This window comes from Oryctolagus cuniculus, chromosome 15 (genome assembly GCF_964237555.1).
Source record: "Oryctolagus cuniculus chromosome 15, mOryCun1.1, whole genome shotgun sequence".
In the NCBI taxonomy this organism is placed as follows: domain Eukaryota; kingdom Metazoa; phylum Chordata; class Mammalia; order Lagomorpha; family Leporidae; genus Oryctolagus; species Oryctolagus cuniculus.
The window spans coordinates 15,741,686-15,756,901 of NC_091446.1; the positions used below are offsets into that span (position 1 = coordinate 15,741,686).

General features: G+C 46.1%; 1 protein-coding gene across 38 annotated transcripts in view; it reads left to right on the plus strand.

Moving 5' to 3' along the window:
* The window catches only part of ABLIM1 (actin binding LIM protein 1), a 326,874-nt gene that overhangs the window by 193,164 nt on the left and 118,494 nt on the right, over positions 1 to 15,216 (plus strand). For all 38 annotated transcript variants that reach the window (XR_011382224.1, XR_011382239.1, XR_011382241.1 and 35 more), the window contains exons 3-4: positions 4,049 to 4,232; positions 8,470 to 8,579. Coding sequence is in view for 2 of the 38 variants with exons in the window: in XM_070057180.1 (XP_069913281.1) it covers positions 4,049 to 4,232; positions 8,470 to 8,579 (294 nt within the window). In the remaining 36 variants the exon portion in view is untranslated. The remainder of the gene's footprint in view (positions 1 to 4,048; positions 4,233 to 8,469; positions 8,580 to 15,216) is intronic.

Consider the following 15,216-nt stretch of genomic DNA (forward strand, 5'->3'; position numbering starts at 1 on the left):
CATCTCACACTGGAGCCACGATTTGAGTGCAGCTGCTCCACTTCCAATCCAGCTTCCTGCTAATGTGCCTGGGAAGGCAGCAGAGGATGGCCATAGTACTTGGGTCCCTCTGCTACATTACAGACCTGAATGAAGCTCCTGGCTTTGGCCTGGCCCAGCCCCAGCCATTGTAGCCATTTGGAGAATGAACTAGCAGATGGCTGGAAGATCTGTCTCTCCTGCCCTCTCTTTCATTCTGCCTTTCAAGTGAATAAAAAAATATGTTTGTAGAAGAAAATAATAAGTTAATTCTTAATCCTCCTAAGAGACCAACATATGGCCGGCCTCACATTTTCATGTCCATAAAATCATGAGTAGACTTTTCTTAGAAATAGAATTGTTAACATTGCTTCCTCTGTGACATTCGTTCTTTCCATGTAGTGCTGTATCACAGACACTGTGTGGCCTGCAGGGATCTAACCCATAATTTTGAACCCAGTTCCTTAGGCTAGATATCCATGATTGAGTCTATCTTTGCTCTACCTATAGAAATTCAAGTTGTTTTGATTTTTTTTTCCAGTATACACATTATTAGAATAAAATTGTTTTGCCAAAACAAATTTATAAAATTATTTTTATAATTTTAATTTTAAGTAATTTTAATCATTATAAACATTATTTTACTGCAGAGGAGAGACTACTGAAGTCTGGGGTCTGAGTAGTGGCAGCAGGAAGGCAGAGGAGGAGAGAGATCATCGAAGCATTTTGCTGGGGGAATGAATTGGATCAGCGGCCAGTTGAAAATGCTGGAGTGAGAAGGGTGGCACAGGTGCCGCTGCTGTTTTATTGAGAGGAATCTAGGACAAGCAGAAGGCTTTAGGGTCTGGCAGAGAAGCTGAGAGCATACGGTCTGCTTGGAACATGCCAGACTTGAGATGGGCACACCCAGCAGCCACAAATCAAAGTCTGAAGCTCGCAGAGGTTGCCAGAGAGATCACTAATTTCAGATCCTTTGCACAGAGTCCCAGTTGACACTGCAGGAATGAATGGGATCTGTTCCGGGAGGGGAGTCCCCATGATGGAGGGAGGAGGTGGGTGTGTGGAATGCAGGGATTTGGCCAAGGAGACTGCATGGGAGCCGTCAGGAGGGGAGAAACAGCAGAGGCAGGCCTGGGATGGGGTGAATGGCAGTGGAGGGGAAGAGTCTAGAATTACAACACAACTGCTTCATCCTTAGGAATGCAGTGGAAGCATCCTTTGGGATTTTAGGTTCCTCGTCTCACTGCTGTGTGTGTGCCATTAAGGACTCCTGTCTCTGTGGGTCCCTGTTCAAACACGTCTTTCCTTGTTGTTTGAAGACACTTGTAAAATATTCATGGAAAATGGAAGTAAATTTTATCTTAGCGCAAAAAAAATGGTTAGACCCATGCATAGTTTCTCGTGATACGCCATTTCCATCAACTTTCTGAAATGCTCTCACATAAACCAGTAACGGCAGTTTGGTAGGCTGGCTTGAGCACTGCTTTGAATTTAAGGATAAAGCCTAATTAGATCACAGTAGGGCACAGTTTAATTGTCATTTGGTACCAACAGTGTTATGAAATTATTTTTTAAATTTATTTTTTATGTATTTGAAAGAGAAGAAATCTTGCATCCACTGGCTCGCTCCTCAGACACCTGCAGAGGCTGAGCCAGGTTGACACCAGGAGCCCAGAAGTCAATCCAGTCTCTCATGTGGATGACAGAGACCCAACTACTTGAGACATCACTGCTGCCTTCAAGGGTCAAGGGTGCCCATTAACAGGAAGCTGAAATGGAGAGCAGAGGCAGGACTTGAACCAGGCACTCCAAGATGGGATGCAGGCATTCCAGGTGGCATCTTAACTACTGTGCCATTATGTCTACCCTCAAAATAATTTGTAAGACTATGCTAATTCCTGCAAACTAGGACTTACTTAATGAGGAGAGAATGTATCAGTTTCACAAAATTATGTGCGCTAGCAAAGGTCACCCAGAGGTCCCCAAAGGAAGGAGGAAATACAAAAAGTTTTGAGAACATTTAGAATTAGCTTTGAAACTGTCTAAACAATCTGTATTAGCATGGAAAGTATCTCCTGTGGCCGTGAGTCTTTTTGTAAAGGGTCTGTGGATTTTAAACCCAGCCTAGGTATTTGTAGGAAAGACCTAAGGAAATTAACAGTAGTCCAAATGCAAGTTTGGACAAATGCAAATTTCTCCTGGCTTGGAGAAATACCTAAGTTTGGAAGAGTTACGGAGTCATCACAAGGCAAGGAGAATCGGCATGAAACTACCAAATTTGAGACAAGATTTTATTAAACTCAAAATCTGTGTTCTCTGTATCCTACTAGGTACCATTCAGTTCCAGAGAGAGAATCCAAAGAAGTAAAGATGAGGGCTCTTACTTATGTACCTTTGTCATCCTGCAGGAAAGGAAGAAAGGGACCTTGAAAACACCGAGGAGAACTCTCAGGTGTTCTGTGAGGCCCTGCTTCCCCTTCCCCAGGATTGTTTCTCGTTGCCAAAGAAATTTGCAGTCAGCACAAGGCTGGCCCATCCTCCGGTTCCCTCAACCCACAGGACCCAGTTGGTGAGGAAGAAGCAGGTGTGAGACCTGTGGGGGCAGGAGGAGCTACTGGCAGGTTCCCGGAGGCAGCAGGTGGCGAACGAACGACTGTTTTCCAGATTACAGGATCACGGTAGTATTTATAGGGTGGTCAGTTTCAGGCAGGATGGAGCCAGGCCATCACCTTGGGTTACTTCATTGCAAACTGCGAAGAAGTCATAGCCGTGGAATGTTGATCTAAACAAAGACTGCCGAATCCGCATTGGAAAGCTGGAGCAGGTTCTGTGTCACCTTGAATATCTTTAGCAGCTGGTGATTAGTAAAGGGTGCTAGCCGGGGTGGGGGAGTGGTTACTTCCATCAGAGTCTTACTGTGCTCAGCACTAGTTCATTAGATGCATTAGTGAGTCATGGGAGCTAATCATGTGGAACGTTCTAGCAGGTAGGAAAGCAATTTCGTGATTGAACTCACCTCCCCACCCCCTCTTCCTCAACTGAGTGTCTGCGCTATCCAGTTGCAGAAATAACCAGAAAGACTCCTGGGTTCATTGCCTCGGGCCCTTAATGAGTAGGCGTCCCCCAACCTTGGAACAGAGAAGGTTCCAGGTTGGCAGCTTTGGCTGCTGCTTCTCAGTCATTTGGCAGTGAAAAGGCTTTCTTCTCAGGGACGTAGCCTGGACTGCATTTGTGGGCAAGTCGTTGTAACCTGCCTGGGTTCGTCTGAACATGGAGACCAGGCCCTAGCCCCTGGCACCCCCAGACCTGCTTGTCTGCACCATCTCCATAAACCACAGCTGCACAGTTTTGAAAGAGACACCAGAAACCGGGACAGAACAATGCATCCTCATTTGCATGCACAGCCGTCATGAATGTTTTATCTCAGACATGTCCCCATTTCTTTCCTCTTTGGCCTGTCTACTTTTTATTTCTTTCTAGAATATTTTAGAAACTGGCTTGTACTATTTTCTGTACAAAGAGAAAATTGAAAATTGAATGTCTTAATTCTTCATAGCTATGGGAAAATATTTCCGGTGTGCAAAAAAGGGGGGGAAAAAAGCTATTGGAAATTTTAGCTACTGCATTTGCTAGAGAAGGAATTTATTACTCAACTCAGTAACAATCTTGGCCCAGACCACGGAGCTGTGTGGGCAAGCAGTGGGCACCTTTCCTAACTAGCCCTGCCCAGGACACCCTTCCTTATAACTGAGGCAGCCTGAAGCAAAGCTGTCTTTCCATCAAGACTGTTTGAGTCTTAGACATGCCACAGAGGCCACTGAGACCCAGCAAGTGGATTTTACTCGTATGAGATATTGCATAGCTCCTGAGGGGAGGAGGCAGGGAAGGAGCAGAGCCCCACAATAAATAGCTCTTTGTACCAGCCTCCTCCCCTCTCCCCAGACCACTGAGAGCGCAGAGTAAGCGACCAGGCCGCCGCTGCCCGGGCGCTTGGCAGAGGATCACCAGATGTGCACTTGTCTCTCTACAGTGTGTGGCTGTGACCTGGCTCAAGGGGGCTTCTTCATAAAAAACGGGGAGTACCTCTGCACCCTGGACTACCAGCGGATGTACGGGACACGTTGCCATGGCTGCGGGGAGTTCGTGGAGGGCGAGGTGGTGACTGCCCTAGGCAAGACCTACCATCCCAACTGCTTTGCCTGCACGATCTGCAAGTAAGTGACAGTCTCTCCTAACCCCACGGCTTCTTCCAACAGAGAAATGCTGATTTCAGCTGCTCAGGCTTGGGGTCGTCCCCTCTCATCTTGAGTAGCACTTAGTCTGATGTGTTCTTAGATTTATTTTTCTCCTGACTTACAGTAATTACATTGGGAGAGGTTAGACATGATGTCCTGTGCAGAGTAACATGGATGGTTTTAAGTGCTGGAAACCACCTCTGAATGTAGCTGACTCTTGAAATATCCTGACCAACAAAGACACTGGAGAGAAGTGGCACGGCGGCTTAGAAGGAAAAAGCTTATTTGGAAATATCAATTCCTGTGCTTCTGTATGTGTTTAAAATTTAATTCTGTGTACTCAATAGCAGGGCTTGGCCAACTGTGTGTGGCCCCCGGGCCACTGTAGGCCCAATTCCTGGTTTTGGAAATGAAAGTTTACTGGGACACAGGCACACTCTTTGTTTGCAAACTGTCCGTGGCTGTCTTGGAGCTACACCGCATAGTTGAGTAGCTGTGTCTGGGGCCACATATATGGTTCACACAAAGCCTAAAAAAATGTTTACCATCTGATCTTTTTGGGGAAAGGTTTGCCAACTCCTGCTCTCAAGCTGCCTATCATCTGCCAAGATTAAATCTTGACTGCGCAAACTAACTTGATTAATGTGATGAGTCAGAGAGAAGGAAACTGTAAGGTGTGAGTGGGAGGATCTGCGGTCTCCATTGATATTGTGTGTTTAGAGCTACACCTTATAAAATGGAAGGTGGGTTTCTTCCAACAAGGAGACTCACCAGTAAGCCTGGGTCTCCTCGTGGTCAGTTCTCATTTGGCAACCCCATGCCTTCTTGAGAAGTGCTCTGCTTTACCGTGCTTGTCCATAAGCGATAGTCCAGAAGAGGTGTTTTGTTTTGTTTTTCAGTGTTTCAGGTTTCAAAGCCAGAGAGATATAAACTCCAGAAGGTTCAACTTAATTTTGTGTAATTAATAATACTGATAAATAAATCACAATAAATGTGAAATATATTAAAATGGTTTAAATAACTTTTAACAGCTATTAGCTCATTTCTTACTGTTTTAAAAATCATAATTAAAATTTTATATTAATAAGCTGACCATTTTTCTTATTTAATGAAAGGCAAAGTTCCATGCTGACGTCTCCCTTTTCGGGCTATGGCGCTCAGCCTAGTTGGGAGTCTGTGGGCTGCCCCTAAGGAGACCGGCATCCCAGTCCTGCTTCCCAGGCTGAGTTGAGATGGCTGTGAGTGAGCTTTCCCAAGGCAGTGATCTCAGCTGTAAAGTGAGAGGCTTTGTACCACATCAGTGATTTCCCAAACCTGGCTGTCACTGGACTCTCCTGGGTGGAGTGGGGATGAGATCTCTTAAGATATTCATCTTTCGCCTATTTTCCCTCCAAATCCACATGCTGATAATAGCTTCTAGAAGGTTCCCAAGTATGATGTTGGCAAGGTTGGAAGGCCCTGGTCCAGGTAAACTCTATGAGCCCTTCTCTCCTGACCCTGAGCAGCACTGCCCTAAAGTTAACATAGTGATGGACACACATTTACCCACCGTAGCCCTGTCCCTGAACATTTGAGCCAGCAAAGAGGTGCTTGCTCTTGCCACAAGTGGGTACCCTCATCCAAAATGCTTAGGACCAAAACTATTTTGGATTTTGGAATATTTGCATATGTGTAATGATATATCTTAGGAATGAGACCAAATCTAAACACAGAATTTATGTTTCCTGTACACCTTATACACATACCCTTAAGATAGTTTTATGCAGTATTTTTAGTATACCTGTGTTTTTTTTTTTTTTTTTTTTTTTTTTTTTGACAGGCAGAGTGGACAGTGAGAGAGAGAGACAGAGAGAGAAAGGTCTTCCTTTGCCGCTGGTTCACCCTCCAATGGCCGCCGCTGCAGCCGGCGCACCGCGCTGATCCTGGCAGGAGCCAGGAGCCAGGTGCTTTTCCTGGTCTCCCATGGGGTGCAGGGCCCAAGCACCTGGGCCATCCTCCACTGCACTCCCTGGCCATAGCAGAGAGCTGGCCTGGAAGAGGGGCAACCGGGACAGAATCCGGCGCCCCAACCGGGACTAGAACCCGGTGTGCCGGCGCCGCAAGGTGGAGGATTAGCCTATTGAGCCACGGCGCCGGCTTAGTATACCTGTGTTTTGACTGCAACCCATCACATGAGATCAGGTCTAGAATTTTCAACTTTGTAGTGTCATGTCAATGCTCAAAAAGTTTAAAATTTTGGAGCATTTTGGATTTTCAAATTAGGGATGCAAGCCTGTAGTTAGTGCTGCTGCTGCTTCTGAGTTACATAACCTGACCTGGGCTAGGGGCTGCTTTTACAGTTTGCAAGTAACATTCATATAGAGTCGCGTTTAACCCTCCTAGCATGCCATGAAGTCAGCCAGGGTCGACATCCCTATTTATGTGTGGCTCTGAGTCTCAGAGTTTAAGAGACTTTGCCAGGTTACCCTGGGAAGGTCACATTTGAACTTGGTTTTTCTGGCCGTAACTCCAGGTTTCTCTCCATGACAAGGTTTTTCTCCATGCAGGTCACAGAAGGAAGTGGGAGGGACTGAAAAGGGGCATTTACAAAATAATTCAAAGTTCAGAAGGCCTGCCTCCCGAATAACTCAAAGTTCAGAAGTCCAGCTCCAGGACTGGACTCTGGTTTGCCCCATAATGAATCACGTGGGATTGAGGGAAGTGAGGCCTGTAACCAGGAGAGGTCAGTGAGGCACCCAAGGTGCACAGTGGAAAGGAACACTAATGGTCAGGGTCACACAAGTGCCCAGTCAGAGTAGAAGTGAGCAGCTTGGGCCTTGCTGGCCTACTCCAGTCCTGGCCCCGATCAGAGGCAAAAGGCCCTGTACTTGTTGCATTTAACTCCCTCCTGGCCTGCTTACTGAACAGATTTGAGGTTTGTTCAGGTTTCATTGTTAAATGTGAAACAGTAGGCTCTCTGGCATCTCCCACAGTGTGGTTCTGAGTATTAAAGACAGAGCAAGTCTGAGCTGATAGGTACTATTTCCACCTGCCAGTGCTTGGTGTCCCTTGCTGGCAAATCCAGCCAAGGCACTTGGCCTCTCTGAGCCCTATCTGTACCACAGAAAGTAACAGACAAGTGGGAAGACCCCCACCTCTCCACAGGACTCCTAAAATTTGGAAATGTAAGAATGCAGTCTCCTTGAGGATTGCCACCAAGCACATTTGTGGAGTTGGCCTAAGTCTGAATATACCTGTGTTTGCTTTGTGTGTTAGGCTAACTGCAGGGTGGCTTACAGGGAGAAAGAAACTGTGGACATGACATCTACTAGGAAGCTTGAACTTGATCTTAAGAAATTGCTTCTGAGTCCGATGTGTGAAGTTGGGCCCGTGTGTTTTACATTTTCGAATTGACAGCCCCACGCCTAGGAAAACTTGTGCTGGTGAAAGTTCCTGGCAAGTGGACCAGTTGCAAATAAGCAGGCATGGAAATGGTTTGTCATATGTCTACTAATTAATGACTGATTTTTACAGGCTGTCTCCCTGGTGACCTGGGAGGAGAAACCAACCAGTACCATACGTGCAGAAGGCAATAGCTCTGCAAAACATGCTGTTATAGATAAGTGTGTAATAGGCAGGGGAATTGTCTTCTGGAAAGAAACTGTTACTAATTCTCAAACACATAGTTACAGTCTGTCCTGTTTCTCATGGCTTGTAAGGGACTATACTTGCAGCACAGGGAGGCATTCGTATGTCTGGGACAAAGTATAATTAAGCAAGGTGATCACAGAGCTCCAGGCACGGTCCCAGGATGTGGGGAAGAGTTCACGCTTAGCCTGTAACCAGTGCTATTGGGGAGGAGCCCTAAGGTTCAGTTGGAACTCATGGCACTTACGATATGTCTTCATGAAGATTTTCCATTTGGAAATGTACACCCTGTGCACCCTGCTAGATGATTTCTTGGAACATTCGCCACTAAAGACTGGAAGCAAATCATCCCATTTTACTGTCTGGATGCCCATAAAGCCAGTGCGTTCTCTTTTCTTCAGAAAATGAGACACATTTATTTGTCTGGACTCTGTCCAGCTGGCTGGCTCAGTTATGTCTGCATTTCAGGCATGTTGGCTGTTCTTCCTCCAAGAAATAAATTTGCTTCAGAGGGCAGCAAGCAGAAGGAAGAAGGAAAAGGAATGAAATCATTGGAATAACCCTGAGGACCATGTCTTTCTGTCTCCAGGCGTCCGTTCCCGCCCGGAGACCGAGTCACGTTCAATGGAAGAGACTGCCTTTGTCAACTCTGTGCACAGCCGATGTCATCCAGTCCGAAAGAAACCACCTGCTCCAGCAGTAAGTGCCCCAGAGACCCGTTGACATGAATATCTTTGTAGTTCAAAAGTAGCTCAGGCAGGTGCCTGCCTTTTTGAGAACCCCTGCTAGCTGGGGCCAGGAGGCGTCCTGTTGGGGTATTTTCAGTTGTAAAGTGTGGTGTTCGGTGAAGCCGTCTCTAAAACCCAGGCAGCGCCATCAGCTCCATTATTTCAAAAAGACATGACAGAGTTGGCCACCAAACCTTCCGTTTTGACAGTGAGTGAAGGAAAACAGAATTATACGACCTCGCATTAGAAATGTCCATTCTGCTCATGGAGGCTGGGATGGAAGAACGCTTGGTGCTGATGTGATTGATACCTTTCTGCATTAACATGGCTCTGCCCACTGCACCCAGGGTACAGATGCAGTGATTTCTACTTACTCTTAAGTCACTTTTTCTTCACCCAGAATGTTCCTGATATGTAGTCATTTGATAGATGTTTTACGAAGCCCCGCAGTGTGCACTGTTCTTCATACTGGAGGTACACCTGGGAACACCCCCCCCCCTCCCCGCCCCAGGAAGCTTGCTTTCTGGTGGGAGCAGGTGGATGATAAATGCAAAGGTTAAAGTAGGAAGAAAATCAAACAGAGTAAGGGGCCTTGTTTATATGGGACGGTCAGAGAAGACCTCTGTCTATAGGTGACAGCTTATTTGACGAAAGTCTGGGGAGCGAGCCCCACTCTTACTAATTCTTACTCGGGGGATTTGTTATTACTCAGGATGAGTTCTCATCTGAATCCAGTCCTGGCTTCTGCTCTCTTTTTGTTCATTTAGTACTCCTCGTTGTTTTGGTTTAAGAAACAGAAGTGGGATTTAAAAAAAATGATCAATATGTTTTTAATTTATTTGAGAGGCAGAGACACAGACACAGACAGACCAGTATAACTTCCTCCAGAATAAAAACAGTGCCCAATCACACTGTTTCTTCTAACAAATAACGTGAGGTAGGTCAGTTGACAATCTTTGAAGCCAACATGTTCCGAACTGTGGTCACCAGGAAGGGAGCTCTTCTTTTATCTCCTGCCGGGGGCGTTAAGATGCGGGCTAGGCGTTTGCCTTGGTTTCTGTGAATTTTGCCAATCCTTGGGAGACCGGAAATAAATTCCCCTTAAGCTCCATGAGTCTTAATAGACGAGCATGAGATAAGCCACTTCTGCTCCAGGGGAACCCTGTGTAATTTACAACAGTGACTCCAAGTCTTCCCATGAAAGTGGAAGCCTAACACTTGTTAAAATAAATAAATAAGGAAATGTTTTGGCCAAAGCATTTGCATAGAAATTGGATTTTGACCACTGGGAGGGAAGAATAAAATACACGTGTTAGCACCACTTGTCAACACACTTGATGGGACCTTTAGCATGGGAATCCGTGAGACCTCCCGAGAAGTAGCAGCAGCCTGGGTACGACAGCAGGGAAAAAGCGGACACCATCCTGGACCCCTAAGGTTGGGGTTTAAGTCCTTCGTCATCCTTATGGCCCTGTCCTAAGCACGGCAGATGCAGTTAGCCCCAGGCTGTTAGGTAGGTGGCCTGCAGCGGGAGGAGTCACCCACCATTTGGAGGGCTTGCTTTGAAAGTCCAGTACCATATGCTTGGGAGGACTTTTCACTCTAGTTACGAAAGAGAGGAAGGGGTGAGGCCTACCACAGGATGTAGCAGAGGGTCACGCCCATGAGGCCGTAAGAGTCTCGTAATCGTCCTTTATCCACCTGTCTGTCCTGATAGGTGGGGACACTGGGGCCCATGAGCACATTCAAGGTCATACAAGCTCTCCAATGGTAGGGTAGGGTCAGATACAGGTCTTTTGACTCCCAGTTTTTTGCTCTCTTTTTGTTTGTTTCATTCTTTTCATTTGGTTTAAGAGGGGCAGAATAGAATTTTGTTTAAACTGTGATTAATATGTTATTTGTTAATTTATTCAGGAGGCACAGAGATAGAGAGATCCCATCTACTGGTCCATTCTCCAGATGCCTGCAATTGGGCTGAGTCTGGGAGCCAAGCACTCAGTTCAGGTCTCCCGCATGGGTCACAGGAACCCGATTCCCAGAGCCATCACGGCTGCCTCCCGGACTGTGCATTAGCCAGAAGCTGGAGCCAGGAACTGAACCCAGGCACCCTGGTGAGGAGTGCAGGCACCTTACCTGCCAGGCTAAATGCCTACTCCGGAAGTGGGATACTTTTAAAGACTTCTGGTCCTCTGAGGCCTAATATTTGGGAACATGTTTCCCAGTCATCATACTATTGAAATCATTTTTATGATTTTAATAAATTTTTGCTTTATCTATATTTTTCGATTTGTAAATGACATACATATTTGCATGTTTAAAAAAGAAAGGAAAGTTCTAAGTGTATAATGTAATCAAATGCAAATCTGTAGCTTTTTAAAAAATATTTATTTATTTATTTGAAAGAGTTACACAGAGAGAGAAGGAGAAGCAGAGAGAAAGAGGTCTTCCATCCGCTGGTTCACTCCCCAATTGGCCACAATGGCTGGAGATGCACTGATCCGAAACTTCCTCCAGGTCTCCCACATGGGTGCAGGAGTCCAAGGACCTGGGCCATCGTCCACTGCTTTCCCAGTCCATAGCAGAGAGCTGGATCAGAAGTAGAGCAGCCAGGTCTTGAACCAACGCCAATATGGGATGCCGACACTGCAGGCAGTGGCTTTACCCACAACACCAGCCCCAATCTGTAGCATTTTAAATACTGTTATTGCTACGGCCAGATTGTTGGGCCAAGCCATATTTTCTCCTTAGCTTCCAGTGGATGAGATCCCATTTTATGCAACTGCTTCAGTCAGAACACTTTTATTTTTAACAAGTACTTGTCTGTTGAGATAAGTACTCAAGTGGCATTTATGAGGCATGCGAGTATCTGTAAAAATGGCAGGAGGAGAGAGGCAGCTTTTCTATATTAGATACGTAAGTGCAAAATACCCAAACTAGGCAGGCACACAAAACTAGAGCAGTAGGAATTTCTAGGAAGTTTCTGAAATGTATTGGCGCATAATTGGAAAACACTTGGTTGCTATTTGTAACTCTGCAAGAAATGCTCTAAACTTTGAAACTCTTCTGATGTTACTTAAATTCCTATTTTAAAAAAATAAATGACATTTCAAACTTGGAAATCTTCCTAAATAGAAGTAAAACATGACCCTATTTTACTGCAAAACTCTTGCTTGGTGCTGTTCAAAGTCAGCAAAATATCTCAGAGAGTTGAGGTTCTAGGAGGAAGTTGCTTTTCTGACACAGTTTTAGTTCACATTCTTTGGCTGCTTTCCCTTAAGACTGAATAGGAGGTGAAGACGGCGAGAGGGAGAAAAGTATCCCGGAGAAGGGAGGGGGGCACTGAAAATTTCGACTGGTCTCAAATGAGTTTCCCCAGCAAAGATTCTGTATTTTGGTTTCAGCTGCCCAGTGGCCGCTCTGTCTGTGTTGCCTGATTTAGGAAGAGCTCCCCTTGGCATCTGCTGCCTGGTGTTTGCTCCCACCTTATTATAATCCTTTGAACCTTGACCTCTATTTTATTTTCTTTACCTAAGCACTCACACAGTACTTCCTGTGTGTCAGGCACTGTGTAGCTGGTTTGGAAATACCAACTCACTTAATCCTCATAGCAACCCTATGGGTTGGTACTAATACTGTCCCCTTCTCAGAGAAGAAACCAAGGCCATAAAGGTGAAGTAATGTGCCCAGGGTCACCCAGACAGTAAGTAGCAGAGTTGGGATCCCAACCCAGTCTTGTGGCTCCAGAGGCCATGTTTTGTTCCCTGATATTTATTGTATGATGTAAGTATCACTCTGATTTTCAAAGACAGAAGAGCTGAGCCTTATAGCAATGACCTGAGTTGTCTGCAGATTTTCCAAGTATTCTTGACTCCAAGGGCTGTGCACTTTCCACATGCCCCAGCTGCCTCACTGGTAGCATCAAGGTTTGGTGAATGGAAACCATCAGGAAGTTATTCAGGGAAGCAGACTCCTTCAATAAAAGGTCATAGCTCCAAATCAGTTAAAGCTGTTGCTGCATCCAGTCTGATAGAATTTCAGTCAAATAAGCTGTAAACCTGATATCAAACGGAAGTAGTAAAAGCTACCTCATAGAGTTGCGATGAACATTAATAAACTGTTTACCCAGATGATTCATGCATTTTAAAACTGTGTGCAAAAGACATTGTGCTCTACCAGAAGGCTCAGTACAAGGCGCCAAAGTTCAATTCCATTCCTTCCTGGTGCATTTTACCAGGAGCTGAACTGCTGGATTCCCCAGGGTTAAGGAACAGTGTGAGGGCAAGCCTGTGTATGGTAACCCAGAGCCTTGGAACTGGCTTTGCATTGTCACTGCTTGTCTCTTCCGGGCCCCTGAGCACGAGTGGGCCGCTGTCTGCATCACCCTTTGCATTGTCTGACTAGTGTCTGATCGTGTGTGGGCTTGGCGGATTGACACGACAAACGCCCCCACACACATACATCCAAGCCCATCTTCCTCTCTTTCCCTCCCATGTGTGGAGCATGTGTCACTGTTCCCACTGCGGTTGTCACTCCTGCAAGTGTCAGGGCAAGTGCCCCCACTGGCTGAATTTAATCCACATGCAGGATTTAAGAGGGGAGGAAGGCAGGTTCCAGTATTTTACTTTTCTGTTTGGCGCAATTTCTTTTCAGAGGTGCAAGATCGTTTTCTTTTCTATTTCTGTTCTCTCTCAAAAGATCATTTGCAGAGGGGTAGGGACTGTGCACTGAGGCACCTGCCAGCAGGTGCAGGGGTGAAGTCCTTACTGGCTTCTCACTGCTGGGGTCAGATCCTGGCTCTTCTAGTCAATCCCCTTCTTTTACTCCACTCTTATTTTCTCCACCTGTGAAATGGGAGAATAAAAGGTACCTACCTTGGAGGAGTAAATAAATATGAGGGTACTTCAAATGGCTTGTGGAAAAATAGAATTCAAATGTTTATTTTGGTACAAAAAAATGTTTGAAGCCATGCGTAGTTTTTTTTTTTTTTTTTTTTCTGAGACACATTTTCTGAGAATGATTTGAAGACCCCTCATATTTTATAGTGCTGAGCGCTCAGAAAAGAATAACTTGCTCTTCAGGCATCGGTTTCTGAACTTTTATGGGGGACAGTCCCCACTTTTGTGACTCATTTTTCTCCCTTTCTGTCAGGACAGCTCCCTTTTTCTGCTCTTTTGATGTTTTCCACCAGTGTAAAAGGAAGCAACACCCGGAGCACACCCACCCATGTCGCCCATGAATTGCTGGAGTTTGGCTCCTAGCAATGCGCTCTATGGCCCGGAAGCAGGTCCATTCCTTCTTCTGTAGATACTTTCTCCCTGTGGCATTCGTGGCAGCAGAGGCGTGGCAGGGCCCTGATGAAAAGTGGGGGTTCTGGACAGGTTGCCGGCTGGTTCTAACCCCAGCTCTACCACTTACAGATGGTGACCTTGAGAACTGCATCTCTCTCTGCCTCTATTTCTTTGCCTATAGATTGGGAAACAGTAATAGTTCTTTTTCTCTGTGTTCTTGCAGAGATAAGTAAATATAATATATACTTAATATAAGTAAAGTACGAGAAGGTTCATGCCATGGGGTAAAAGCACATGCACATGTTGGCCATTCTTCTTCATTTTTTAAAAAAATTATTTATTTATTTATTTATTTGAAAGTCAAAGCTACACAGAGAGAGAAGAAGAGGCAGAGAAAAAGAGAGGTCTTCCACTCTGCTGGTTTACTCCCCAAATGGCTGCAATGGCCAGAGCTAGGCCATCCGAAGCCAGGGTCTTCCCACGTTGGTACAGGGGCCCAAGGACTTGGGCCATCCTCCACTGCCTTCTCAGGCCATAGCAGAGAGCTGGACTGGAAGTGGAGCAGCTGGAGCTCAAACTGGTGCCCATATGGGATGCTGGCACTTCAGGTGGGAGCTTTACCAACTATGCCACAGCGCCAGCCCCAGTCATTCTTCTTTAAGGATGTTGTGGGACTGGAACTGGGTCCTGAACTATTCAGAAGAAAGAAAGAGAGAAAGAGAGAAAGAGAGAGAGAGAGAGAGAGAGGAAGGAAGGAAGGAAGGGAGGGAGGGAGGGAGAGAGAAAGAGAGGGAGGGAGGGAGGGAGGGAGGGAGAGAGAGAGAGAGAGAGAGAGAGAGAAAGAAAGAGAGAGAGAGAAAGAGAGGGAGAGAGAGAGAGAGAGGGAGGAAGGAGAGAGAAAGAGTGGGGGGGAGAGGGAGGGAGGGAGGGAGGGAGGAAGGAAGGAAGGAAAGAAAAGAAAAGAAAAGAAAAGAAAAGAAAAGAAAAGAGAGAGAGAAAGAGAGAGAGAGAGAGAGAGAAAGAGAGAGCGCGATGACTGAGGAAAGCTTCCAGCATAATGACTAAGAACGTGGGCTCTGCCTCCCAAATGCCTAGCTTTGAATCCTCATGCCGCCTCTTCCTCGCCAGGTAGCCGAGGTGGGTTGTCTGATGTTGCAGAGCCTCGCTGCCCTCATCTATATATTGGGAGGCAGCTACTCAGGGTTGTTAGGAGGATTGAATGTGGTACCTCATGGAAGGAGCCTGAGTGTGGAGACGACGCTTGGAGCAGCAGTGCAGAGGGAGCCCCACCCCCACCGCCACCCTGCCCAGAGCAAAGGC